We start from the raw sequence: 12,608 nt of genomic DNA on the forward strand, positions 1-12,608 counted from the left end.
TAAGTAACTCTCTCTCCCCTGCTCCACCTCCCTCTGCCATTCAGCTGTTGGGTCGATCCATCGACTTGAACAGACTCATCACCCAGCGGATTTCTGCCGCCATGTACAAATCGTTGGACCAGGCCATCAGCCGCTTTGAGAGTGAGGACCTGACTTCAATTGTGGTAAGACACGGGGAGTCTGCAGGTTTTCCACTCGGGGATGCCTCAGATGGATGCCTAGTTGGAAAGAGTTGTAGCTCTCCTGGGCCAGTTCAAGAGAAGCAGGGGATTTCTTTCATAGCAATTGGAAAAAGAAGACACGAATAGGCTGGGACTGCCAGGCAGGTACAGGGCGTGGAGGAGGATTTCCTTGCCATCAGAGATGACCATCCCTGTTTGGCTATGTCCTTAGACTCGACAGAGCAGACGAAGCAGGCAGAGTTCCCATAGGCTAGAGAGAGTAACACAAGGTCACTCGAGCATGTAATAATTGAGGGCCTAGAAGGACCCTATCATCGTTTGATAGTTCCGCTGCATCTCCATCATGAAATGATGAATGGTGTTGAATACCACCCTGTGTTTTCATTTTATATCTATTCCTGTTGCCCAGTCAGGAATAAACCTGTCCCCTTCTAGAAAACAGTAGTTGGAATTGCCCCCGTCAACTCTTTTTTCTTCAAGAGGTAGCATAAAAGGTATTGAACTAGACAGCAGACTCAGACAGAATCAGGATCCCAGTACTGTGGCTGACGGTCACTAGCTCTGTGATCTTGGGCAAGTTATATATAATACATACATATATATACATGTATATATATATAATATATATGTATGTATTATATATACTTCGCAAAGCCTGCTGCCTTCAGAGTCTTTGAAAGGCCACAGAAGAAACCCACCAGGAAGGAATTTAGAATGGGTCCTAGTTCTTGCTAAACACTTAAGTAATAGCTTATTTATTTATTTTTTAAGGAGAAAAAGAACTATGGGGCTGCTTTGTTCTCTGGAGCTCGGGGTTGTGGGGGGAGGAGGGAACTATCTACACCATCTCTTAGCAGGACATGCCCTAGTTACTCCTCCAAGTCTTGAGTCACTTAGGAAAACTGTAGACTAGTTCACATTCCTGAAATCAATCACTTAGCCGCCTCTGTCTTGAGAGATACAATTTTGTGTTATGCATGTTAAGACGTCCTCGGTGCTTATCTCTCAAGAGGTGGGAGTTGGAGTTCCTTTTGTTCATTTGTGCATTTCTGTTTCCCACTCATGAGCATGTCTGGGGGGGCGGGCGGGTGGGTGTCCATGGCCACCTCCCACTCCCTAGAAGACACTGAATGTTCTCTTGGATAGAACAAAACGAAAACACCCAGCAAAAGCCCTTGTTAATCAGATGAGACAGTGATCCCCACCCAGAACATCCTCTCCCATGAGGCCTAGGAAGGACCCCCTAGGGAGGCTGTCTCCTTGAGGGTAGATATGGTTCCTGTGAGCTTGGCTGAGCAGTTTCAGCCTCCACCTCCCAGCAAGGGCAGAAACAAACTAAGGAATGTGCCCTTGCCCTCCGCCTTTGAGGACTTCCACGTTGTAAAATGTGGAAGTCACCGTGTGTGGAAAGACAGGCAGGCAGTGACGCAGGGAGTCAGTCACCTCGTTATGCAGTGGGCTGAGAAGGGAGTCTCAGTGAGATGCTGAAGCCACAGACTGACAGGTTGCGCGGGCTGTGCTTTCTTTTGGCTGCTGGTGGTCTTGAAATCTTGTGTAACCTTTGGAAGCATTCCAGTAAGATTCCAGGACCTCTCACAGCACCAGATGAGCCTTCCCACATGGCAACCATCGCCTGGCTCTGACTAGACTAATTTAAGGGGGTCCGGTTCCCCTGAACTTGTACTCAGCCCCAGAGGCCCACCTGACTCGTGGCCCACCAGCCCTTGCTGTGTCTAATTCCCAGATGCCTGCTGCCACCTCCCTGACCTCTCAGAATTGTGGTTCTCATGTGGCTTGCTTCCCCTCCTCCTCAATCCCGCTCTCTGTCCACCGGTTCTTCAAAATTGCCCATCTGGCTGTCTTACTTTCCCATCTTGCTTTGATGTCGCAGCCCCAGCATGAGCAGAGTTGAGTACTGTCTCCTCGTGTCTACCCTTTAACACTAACACAAGTTTATGAAACTTAAAATCTTAGAACCATAGGACAAGCTTGTTCCCCAGCTCCCGTTAACTTCCCCCAAACAGGGTACCCCACGCAGTGTGCTAAGAGGGCTCAGTGATCTTAGAAATGAAGCCAGTTAAAGTTCGAATGTGTTTGCCGTCCTACCACATCCTCGGCAAATGGGAACCAAGACACAGCAGAGCCAGCTCAGCCCAAGAGGCGGGAGCAGAGAGCTGAGTCTGTGCTCCGTCCTTCATTTTCCTCTGGGTACAGAGACCAGGAACGTTTTTCTAACTGCCAGCCCTCCACGGCCGAAATCCAAGTTTTAGCATTCTTTTAGAACATTTAGGGTCTGCCACCCCTAGCCCATTGTAGCATGGCAACAACTAGGTAGCGTGACCACACCAGGGCCAGCTGGGTGATGGGCTTCTCCACTCTGCCTCTAGTATCATCTTTTCCACTCCGGTTAGCCTCCTGTTCTTGACCTTCTCGGCCCCATTGCTGTTAGTGTTTGCAGTTTTTGTCTGCATCCCCACTTTAAAACCATACAATCTGAGTTCCAGAGCACAAGCTACAGTGTCAGAAGCGGAGGCCGAGGCCATGATGACCCTACTAAAGTGGACTTGTCAGGTCGTGGGGGCACAGGGCGGGGCAGGGGGTTCTGTGGCTGATGAGAAGGGAACCAGGTCTTTGTGGCCAGTGACTCACTGAGCTCCCTGGGAAAGCTGGCCCATGCTTTTCCAGTATGGTTTTAGACTATGAAGCCTGGCTTTATATCACATTCTCCTTCCAAAGGACCTCCAACTGCTTGCATCTCTCCAGGTAGCAGTATCAAAGAGATCAAGGACTCATGATTTGGAATCCAAAGACCCAGCATGCTGCCCCAAGTGCTTTTTTTTATAGTCCTTGTGTGACCTTGGGCATGTTGCTGGCCCTCTGAGCCTCTGGTTCTCCCCTCTGTGACAGGAAGAGTGGTACCACTCTGTAAAGCTGGCTTTGCCAAAGCACGGCCAGAGTGGCCTCGGAGGCCCTAGAACTTGAGCTTTCTTCTCCCTATTAGGACTTTGATTCTTTCGGATAATCATGACTGACAGCTGGAGAACAAGAAATGAAACCCAGCCAGAAGGATCCCCTCACCGTTTCCTTTCTCAGCAAACACAGCGTCCCACTCTGTGCACACCTGAACTCGGAGTTCACCCTCTGCCTGAAGAGGGGACTCCAAATGGTCAGAGTCTAGGGCACACACAAGTTCCTGGTCGCTGCGGCTGAGTACAGACTACAGGCGCCTTGGGTGATGCAGGACCTGCAATCCAAAAGAGGAGGCATTCTAACCCCACCACACACACACACACACACATGCACACACACACGCACAACACACACATACACACGCATACACATGCACACGCATGCATGCATGTTCTGTAGACCAGGCTGGCCTTGAACTCACAGAGCTCCACGTACCTCTGCCTCCCAGGTGATGCACCACTACTGCCCAGCTTCCAGGGGTAATTTGGTCATGGTTAAGAATGTTACCTTGGAACCCAGTTCCTGGATCCGAAGCCAAGTTCCTCGTCTTCTCAGAGCCTCAGTTTTCACATGTATAAGGGCTACAGCAATACTGGCATATTATATGATATGTATATATATATATCATATAATAAGAACGTATTAATTAAGTTAAACCATACAACGTTGTCAAAATTTGATGATGGCTTATCTAAAAACCTAGAAATGTCATTTTAGGCGGTAGTTCCTGTTTAGCGCTTTCTGCAGGACAGAGAAATAACCTCTAGTGAGATGCATCACAGTGTCCCTTATGACGCTGACACTAAGAGACGGGCTTTTCCTCACCAATTAGGAAATCAGAAATCCCAGACACGCTTTCTACCCAGAGGGCTGCAGATGGTGTTTGCACGTGGTCAGACATCTTCTTCCAGGTTGCATGTAGCCTTCCCTCCTATCCTGTCCCTAGAGTATCAGAAGAGGGGGACATTGCCCTGCGTCACTACAGGGGGTTCTAGTCACTGTATAGGAGGAGGTCAAGAGGTGGTCCAGGGGAGGTCTCCCCTAGATGTAAGGAGTGTACAGCGTGTGTGTGTGTGTGTGTGTGTGTGTGTGTGTGTGTGTTACCTGCAACACTTTAGCAGCCTCGGTTTCTCTCTCCATCAGGAGCTAGAGTGGCTGCTGGAGATTAACCGGCTCACCCACCGACTCCTCTGTAAGCACATGACGCTGGACAGCTTCGACGCCATGTTCCGAGAAGCCAATCATAATGTATCTGCCCCCTATGGCCGCATCACCCTGCATGTCTTCTGGGAGCTGAACTTTGACTTCCTTCCCAACTACTGCTATAATGGATCCACAAACCGGTAAGGGAATCCCTGTGCAGGGGCCATTGGGCAGGGTAGGAGAAGAGGGTATCATGGTCAGTTGACTCCCAACTACACCGAGCACTTCTGTTCATTCCTGTGACAAGTGCTTATCCGGAGCCGCACCCGGGTGTAGACTCTGTACTGAAGGTAACAATGCCATGGTGAGCAACCAAATGCCACCCAGCTGCTTGGAGCCCTCTAATCAGACTTGGCCCAGTTCAGGAATGAGGCAAACTTTGATGTAGGTTTTCTCCTTCAAGACTGTGGTGCAGGAGGTGAGTTGGAAAGTATCAGCAAGGCAAACAGCAGAAGTCTGTTACGGGCAAACCTTCTACATAACTAAAAGGTAACACTAAGGGAGGTGGAGTGGATGAAGGATAAAGGCAGCCACAAGCTCACAGATAAGCACTAGAAAAATCAGAATTGTTAACTGCGAAGGCCTTTTTTCTTCAGCAGGAGAAACTGACACCTGTTTTCCACCCAGAAGGCTGCGAATGAATGTGTTAATACTTGGTCGTCTTTGCTAGTCTGTAAAGCCAGCCCTGGCAAATCCCCCAGACTTCTGAGCATTGTCTCTGGGTCAGTAGAACTCATCCTCATGGAAGAGGGCCCTTGTACTCTGCAGAAGAGTTTGCTGCTGTGCTCATTACAAACTGCCCCTCCCTAGGTCTTATCGGAGCTCTGGTCCTCAGTCAATAGAACTCATTCTTGTGGGAAAGGTCACAGGTGCTAGGAGTCTCAATGTAGCCATGCCTGAAGTTCTGTTGTGGTAATTGCCACAAGGAAACTTTTCCCCCAAAGTCTTACTGTGTTTAAATGTGTGAAAGAGAAACTACCCGGTGTCAGACTCCAGGAGTTCTGGCCCAGCGCTGGCTCACTAAAGCCCAGTTGAACCCCAGTTTCATTCTCACTTCATCTGGATTGTTTCCCTGCCGGCCTTAACACATGCAGGGAGCCCCACAGCAGCCATGAAAGATACAGTAGGAACAGACTAGAGACTCCATAGGCCAGGATGGGATCATCACCTGGGAGAGCACAGAGGACAGTGCTCTGGTCACATTGTGCGTTTTAAGGACTTACACATACATGTAGGCGCAAAGCAGGCCTCTTTGCAGAGTGGAACTTGGCTTCCTGGAAGGAGCACATAGCGCTGGGGCAGGCACTGAAGGAGAGATAAAACCTAATCCTTTGTACACACAGCCTCACACCTGTATTCATAAACCAAGCGAGAGCAGAAGGATGGGTGGAAATGTGTTAGTGGTCTTTGAACTGCAGGAGCCTGGATCAGGGTGCTGTGAATTGAATCCATGTTAAATCAATGGAAGAATATAGAAAGATTCCATACACAGACGTACCTAAATCTGTGCATTGAGCAAGACATCCCAACGTTATAAAGATTTAACTTTATTGCATGTTTGAGTCAGGGCTACAAACTATAGCCTGTCCACAAACTATATACCCTATCTTGTCACCAGCCATGACAACCGTACACGAATGGAAACTGGCTGTGAACAGTCCATGTACCAAGAATGGTGCTACCGTCTTTGTTTTGGGAATGCTTTGTCATTGTCCCTCCCATTTTTGTATGCGTGTGTTGTGTCCATGTATGTATGTTTGAATATGTGTGGGCACACAATATGTGGGTGTGTATGTGTGCGCATGAACACACCTACATGAAAGCCCCAAGTTGATGACAGGAATCATCCCCAGTAGCTCTTCCACCTTGTTCATTGAGACAGGCTCTCTCAATTATCCCATAGCTTATTCCTAGCTTGTATGTTTCTCTAGGGAACTCACTGAGTTCACCTTCTACCTCCTGAGGCCAAAACTATAGGGGAGCAGCTATACCCACTGAGCATTTTTCCATGGGATCTAGGGGTCCCAACTTTGGTGCCCGTGCTTAATGACTGAGCTATCTCCCCAGCCCAGTGTTGCCATCTTTAGTAGGTGGTTGGGGGAAAATCCAAAGAGGAATAGTCGTGATGTGAAGATAATTTAGAAGTCACAACTCTCCTGGAACCTCGCACGTTCGCTAGCCTGCTGTTGTTTATGATGTTCCTGCTCGGGGCAGAGCTGAGTCCTTGTGACCAAGACATCTGGCCTGCAGAGTTGAAGGATTTTCTGTCTGGCCCTTTACAGAAAGAGTTCACTGACAAAACTTTTAAACCAAACTGGAGCCCCAGAGAAGGCCAAGTTCAGACCTAGGACACCCTGACTCTTGTGCCTCCTGGTCTCCAGGTTTCCCGTTTAAGGATAGAAAAGTGTGCAGTAATCCAAGGAGGGCGGTGTCGGGAGAGTGCAGCTCCTTTGTAGGCATCATCGGTGGGGAGGGGCTTCTGCAGTCTCCTGTCCCGTGAAGGGTGTCCCTGGGACTCAGTTAACTTCTTCTCTGTCCCTTGTCTTCTAGTTTCGTCCGAACTGCCATCCCTTTCACCCAGGAACCACAACGAGATAAACCCGCCAATGTGCAGCCCTATTACCTCTATGGATCCAAGGTAATTAATTAGTTACGCCCATCTCACCTGTGACAGACAGAGTGCAGAAAAAAAAAACAAAAAACAGAAAGGTATTCCCAGAATCACAAAAGCCAGAGGCTGTGGCCAAGAGGCATTGAGAGCCAGGCAGAAACCTCTGCAAGTACAGCCATCTTTATTGGTTCACAGCCAGCAGGGATGGGGTAACCAAAGCTGTAGGGGTTGGAGAACTGGCTGGGAGCTGTGCTTAGGTTGGTGGGTAAGTGGGTCTGTGGGGCTTCTCCTTGCGGCTTCCCAGTTCCTCCCATTTCTTGGTCCATGCATCCTAACATAGTCTGGTGATTCTGGGATTCTGGGCTCTATAAATATAAGGGGTTTGCGAACAGGGCTTGTAGGCCACTGTGGATGGCTGGGGCCTCTCTGAAAAGAAGGTCTCCTCTACCTCATGTGGTTTGTGTTCACACGCGCACATCCTCATTCGAAGTAATTACCCCCACAGGGTCCTTCTGCCCGTTCATTCAGTGACATTTAGTACGTGCCCCTTGTCAGCCAGCCATCAGTTAGACATGCACCCAGGGCGAAAAGACATAATCTACACCGACCTATAACTTCATGTCCACATGCGTGATAAGGAATGACTTTCACCGAGTCCTGCCAATGGTGTCGCAGTTTAATTACAATAGGGACTCATTTGGGAGGAATAAAGGAAGCCACCATAAAGGTGAAACGTGTCTCTCACCACAAAAACGCCAGTGATTTTCTTGCTGACAGAACAAAAAATGGCCACCTTAGATCTCATTTTCAGAGTAAGCAGAGGTCAGCTTACGTGGATGAGGTCAAGAGATCTTCAAGATTTAGAAGTGTGGCTAACCCAGAGAAGTTCTGGATGGGCCACTCACAGTGTATGAGGAGGGTGCTGGGGGCGGGGGCGGGTGTGGGTGTATTCTCCCTAGGAGTCAGACTCTTTAAGGTGATTTTCTCAAACCAAAGGAAGCTTCTAACCCAGGTGTGGTAGCGCTCACCTGTCCTAGCACTGGAGAGGTCGAGGCAGTAGGACCACTGTGCGTTCAAGGACTAGTCTACATGGCAGGTTCCGGTCAACCGAGGCTATGTAGTGAGATTGCACCCCCAAACAAACCAAGAAAAGGGGGTGTGGTGGCAGACATCATTTGAGGCGACTCACAGACATGCTTCACAAACTAAAGACATGTTTCTCTTTCCAATTCTCTTCCAAACCTTTTGCTATATAAAGGCAAGAGATGCTAGTCTCTTCAGCACTGGCTGGCCTCTCCTTTGATCAAACACAAGAGAGATGCTCTTAAAGCCAGAGGCATTGGCAGGCAGAGTTAGTCATCAAATTTAATATTTTTGTTGTATTTATTCTTACACCTGTGCCCTTCTGTTTATAACAGCAGGGTCCTGGGGTTTTTGTTTATGGGATAGCACAAAGCTGCCTCCTAAGAGTCTGCGTTTTAAAGCTGTGGTCAATTTAAATAAAAGGTGTCTGCTGCTCATGGTAAACAGTGATGCTCTAGTCTGTGGCTTTAGAAAACAGTGAACCTGGAGGCGCAGGGCGTGGTGTGCGATTGCCCGGAAGTCGAAGGAGGCCTTCATCCTTTTAAAAAGAACGACGGAAAGCAAAGCTCAGGGTCCATGTCTGACTCAGCATTTCTTTCAGGTAGTGTGTGAGATTCAGGTCCGGCTACTTGCGCTCTCTCTCTGTGATGTAGCTGCAGTTGATTTTAATGTTGAAGCAAGGCCTTCACTGCAGTGCTTAGCTAGGCCTCCAAATGAACGACACTAAAGCAACGCCTTGTTTGCCACTGACATACCTGGGTGGTGGTCTGTGTTTTCCAGCCTGGGGACCGTTGTCATTTGGCATCCAATCAACCCCACTCATCTATACAGCACTGAAATCTGAGAGGGGAGCAGTGGGTGACCTATAGACAAATTTTCACATAGGATGCAGTGTACAGAGCATTTTAGGCTGTGTGAAATGGGCCAGTTCCTCCCCATTGCTCACTCTCTATAGTGAGGCAGTATGGCTGGTTGGTTGCCGCCCTCCCTAGCTAAGACCACCACACCCAACACATCCTGGTTGGCTTCTGCTTCCGGTTCCGCTTCTGCTCTCATCCCAGAGTTCTTGCGTGGCAGTTCCACCAGGGGGAGCCCTTGCAGGTCTTCTTCCCTCTGGCCCAGGGCTGGGGCCTCCTCCGGCCATCTTACCAACCCATTGGCTTCCTCCATGTGGCCAGCTCTGTAAGACCATCGAGGCTCATGACAGCGGATGCACCAGAACTGGAGGCAGATGAAGGCCAGCACAGCAGTGAAGCAGGCCAGCAGGATGGCCATCAGTACCCAAAGGGAAAGTTGGGGGTCCACCAGGGAGCCCCCCGCAGCCAGCGGACTCTTATCCAGGGTGTGGAACATGGTACAGTAGTGACTGTATGGGAAGGCAGCCTTCTTGCAGCTGATACAGAGGAAGTAGAGCGTGGAAGGGGCGAGGTGTTCCAGTGCCACGGAGGTGATGGTTCGAGGTACCTTCTCCTCGTGATGGAAGCTGTAGCGCAGATAGCTGGAGAAGATACTGTTCCAGTTAGGCCTGTACATAATATGGTAATAGTCCTCCAAGCAGGGCTCCGAGGTCGACCAGGAGACGATGGCTCCCGTGTAAGACACGTTCCCCACCTCAATGTTCATCCCGGTTCTGGAACCAAATCACAGCGAAGAGTGACATCCCCCTCCGTCCGTGTTTATTTACTACAATCCTAGCCACTGCAGGCTGAGAGTTTGGGATGGCCACCAACACTGAGTTCATCAAACAGACCCTAAAAATGGAGGCCCAGAGGGTAAGCTACGTAAGGCATCCAACAAGTGGTAGACGTACGAGTGGGAATGGGGACTGGCTCACGACAAAGCTGGTAGCCCTCAGGCCTGACCAATCTGTGCCCACATGGCCCCAGCCACACCCATCCTGGCTGAAATCCATTACTTAAAACATGGATCCCAGCCCTTTATAAACACAGGCACTGTGATGAGAGATCCGTAGAATCTCAGAGGGCCTATCTTACGATTCTCAGATCAGTCCCCTCCTGGCTTCCTGACTCTGCTGTGAGTGCTCTGAGCTGTTACCTAGAACATTATGCTCAGTGGCTGGTTTTGTTTTTTTTTTTTTTTTTCCAGACTCTGAGTTATGTTTCCCATGGCTAGTGGAGATTTACTGCGGCACCTGCCTGCCGCAATCACAATCTCACCTCAGAGTTTCTGCTGGTATTATGTTTTGGCAGAGTCCAAGGTAACAAGGTATTAGTTTCTTAGTACAAGGTCATCAGCTCCCAAGATAGTTTAGCTTCTAATAGACCCCGTACCATGACTTTTACAGCTTAGCTTCCAATAGTCCCGGTACCATGACTTTTATGGCTATCTAACCTGGTGGTTCTCAACCTTCCTGATGCTGCGACCTTTTAACACAGTTCCTCATGTCTTAGCGACCCCCCCCCCGCCCGCAACCATAAAATTATTTTGTTGCTACTTCATAGCTATAATTTTGCTACTGTAATGAATTGTAATGTAAGTATCTGGGCTTTTCGATGATCTTAGGTGACCCCTGTGAAAGAGTCTTTTGACCCCCAAAGGGGTCGCATGACCCACAGGATGAGAACCACTGATCTCTAACCATGTACAGCAAGTAAGCAGCTGCTGAATCCAAGCTCTGGTAGATGGCTTCTCACACAATGATAGACTCCATCCCCATCTTACAGATGAGCAGGCTGGCATCTCAGCTAACAGGAAGAGAGAGAACTTAGTCACTATGTTTCCCTGCAAAGCCACTGGGTTCAGAAACAGAGCGTGACTGCCAGTGGAAACGCTGTGGCGGCCGTGCAGCTGGACAAGTCAGATGAGCCCTGTTCACCTTGCCGGCCTTGTTGCTTTGGTGACAGAGAGACATGGGGGTTTGGCTTTTCTTCCATTCTATCTGTGAGAGAGAAAACGGTCCCTCTCAATTTCCCCTGATCAAAAATCTAGAGACAGTGGTAGACAGCCTCTGTGGGTCCTGGTGGCCATCTCCCCCTGCCTTGTTCCCCATCCCTCCTCTCCAGCCAGAAGTGCAGATTGCGTTGTAGACTGTTGGTCAGACTGTAGCCCAGAGAGGAATACTAAGCCAAACTGATTTCTGGTTTTTTGCTTGTATTGTTAGGGTAAGTGAACCATGGGAGAATATCACAGTGTGAAGCAGCTTTTCCATCCTTGATTTTCCTCTTTAAAGAAAGTAAAATGCTTGGGAGAGGGAATCCCTCGTTTCCATTTGTCTGGGAATTCTGCCCAGGAAATGAGAAACAACAAGGATGAGACGAGTGTGTGCAGATCCTTCCAGAAATGACTATCAGGAAGGAGACTGACTTACCCGCCCTCCCTCCCTGGTCTCATCTTACATACTCACCTTCCCAAACAGGGACCCCCACGTCCAGCAAATATGCTTCCAACTGCCATAAATGGTGCAGAATTCATACCCTATAATACACAACCCTGCGCTCTGTAAAACCCTCCAGTCAGGGTAATTGGGAATTCTATCCTCACACATGCCTTTCCTTCTGTTTGCCTCCTCTCTGCTGCTGGCTATTATAGCCTGGGTTCCCTGCAGCGGACATTTTTAAGATCTACTGAGGATGCCAGCAGCATCTTCGGCTTCCAGGGATAAATCCACCCTTCACTCCACTCCCCGCCCCCCCCCATATTTATTTTCTTCCTCCCTTCTGCATTTAAACTCTTCCTGGTTTTAACTATTCCGTTCCCACAGTCTGGCCCTTCTCCAGGCCGTGTGAAAGGAAAAGCCATTTTCAATGCCAAGACAGCCAGCCATTCATGCCCCTTACCTGACGCTCGCAGTGGCTATGGCTAGGCTTCTTCCTCTGAGAGTGGACCAAATCCGAGACGATGCGCTTCTCCCTCCTCCGCACCAGGCTCTCCCCGATCTCTCTCTCACCACTGAGTAATGCCACTGTCGTCCCCTACGCTCACATTATTCATTTCTTCAGATCAGCATCATTCACCATGGCAACCAGCAAGCATCTACGCACAATGCTGTCAGGGACCAGTCGGAGAAGGCTTTTGCCCAGTGAGAGGAGCTTTGGTTCCTCCAGCCAAAATAATGGGCAGTATTCTGCAGGTCGATCCCCACAACACTGAATTCTTCTGATGCTCCTGTGTTTTCTTTATAGTTGGCTTGTTATCAATGCTTTTGTGTGTGTGTGTGTGTGTGTGTGTGTGTGTGTGTGTGTGTGTGTGTGTGTTCAGCGCACATGTACATGTTATGCCTGTGTAGGAGATCAGAGGCCAGGCTTGAGTGTCATTCCCCAATATGTCATTCCCCAAACCTGTACTGTCTGCTTTCTACTTGAGACAGAGTCTCTCATCAGCCTGGATTTCACTAAGCAGGCTAAGGCCAGCTGGTCAGTGAACTTTACTAGCTCTCAGATTAAAGATGTATACCACCATACCTGGCATTTTTCCACAAGTCTTGGGGATTGGACCCAGGTCCTCGGGCTCACCGTATCCCAGGCTGACTGTTATCATTTTCTTCCTCTGGTCAGATCTTCTTATGTGGATAGTGGTTTCAGATGCAAAGATGCTCTTCT

General features: G+C 49.2%; 2 protein-coding genes across 4 annotated transcripts in view; one reads left to right on the forward strand and one right to left on the reverse strand.

Annotated features, from left to right (window-relative positions):
• Cyfip2 (cytoplasmic FMR1 interacting protein 2) overlaps window positions 1–12,608 on the forward strand; it is a 122,880-nt gene that overhangs the window by 64,664 nt on the left and 45,608 nt on the right. For all 3 annotated transcript variants that reach the window (XM_048435943.3, XM_085694876.2, XM_085694877.2), the window contains 3 exons: window positions 45–164; window positions 4,296–4,495; window positions 6,906–6,993. In XM_048435943.3, the coding sequence (XP_048291900.1) occupies window positions 45–164; window positions 4,296–4,495; window positions 6,906–6,993 (408 nt within the window). The remainder of the gene's footprint in view (window positions 1–44; window positions 165–4,295; window positions 4,496–6,905; window positions 6,994–12,608) is intronic.
• Fndc9 (fibronectin type III domain containing 9) lies at window positions 7,078–12,002 on the reverse strand. The gene is made up of 2 exons (XM_048435945.3): window positions 11,847–12,002; window positions 7,078–9,679 (listed from the first exon to the last, which is right to left on the reverse strand). The coding sequence occupies exon 2, from the start codon at window positions 9,670–9,672 to the stop codon at window positions 8,992–8,994; it is 681 nt and encodes a 226-aa protein (XP_048291902.1). The 5' UTR covers window positions 9,673–9,679; window positions 11,847–12,002; the 3' UTR covers window positions 7,078–8,991.

This window comes from Myodes glareolus, chromosome 9 (genome assembly GCF_982192425.1).
Source record: "Myodes glareolus chromosome 9, mMyoGla1.1, whole genome shotgun sequence".
NCBI lineage: Eukaryota > Metazoa > Chordata > Mammalia > Rodentia > Cricetidae > Myodes > Myodes glareolus.

Excerpts from the sequence above, each read along its gene's own strand:
- Fndc9 (XM_048435945.3), bottom strand. The coding sequence starts at position 9,672 with ATGAACATTGAGGTGGGGAACGTGTCTTACACGGGAGCCATCGTCTCC.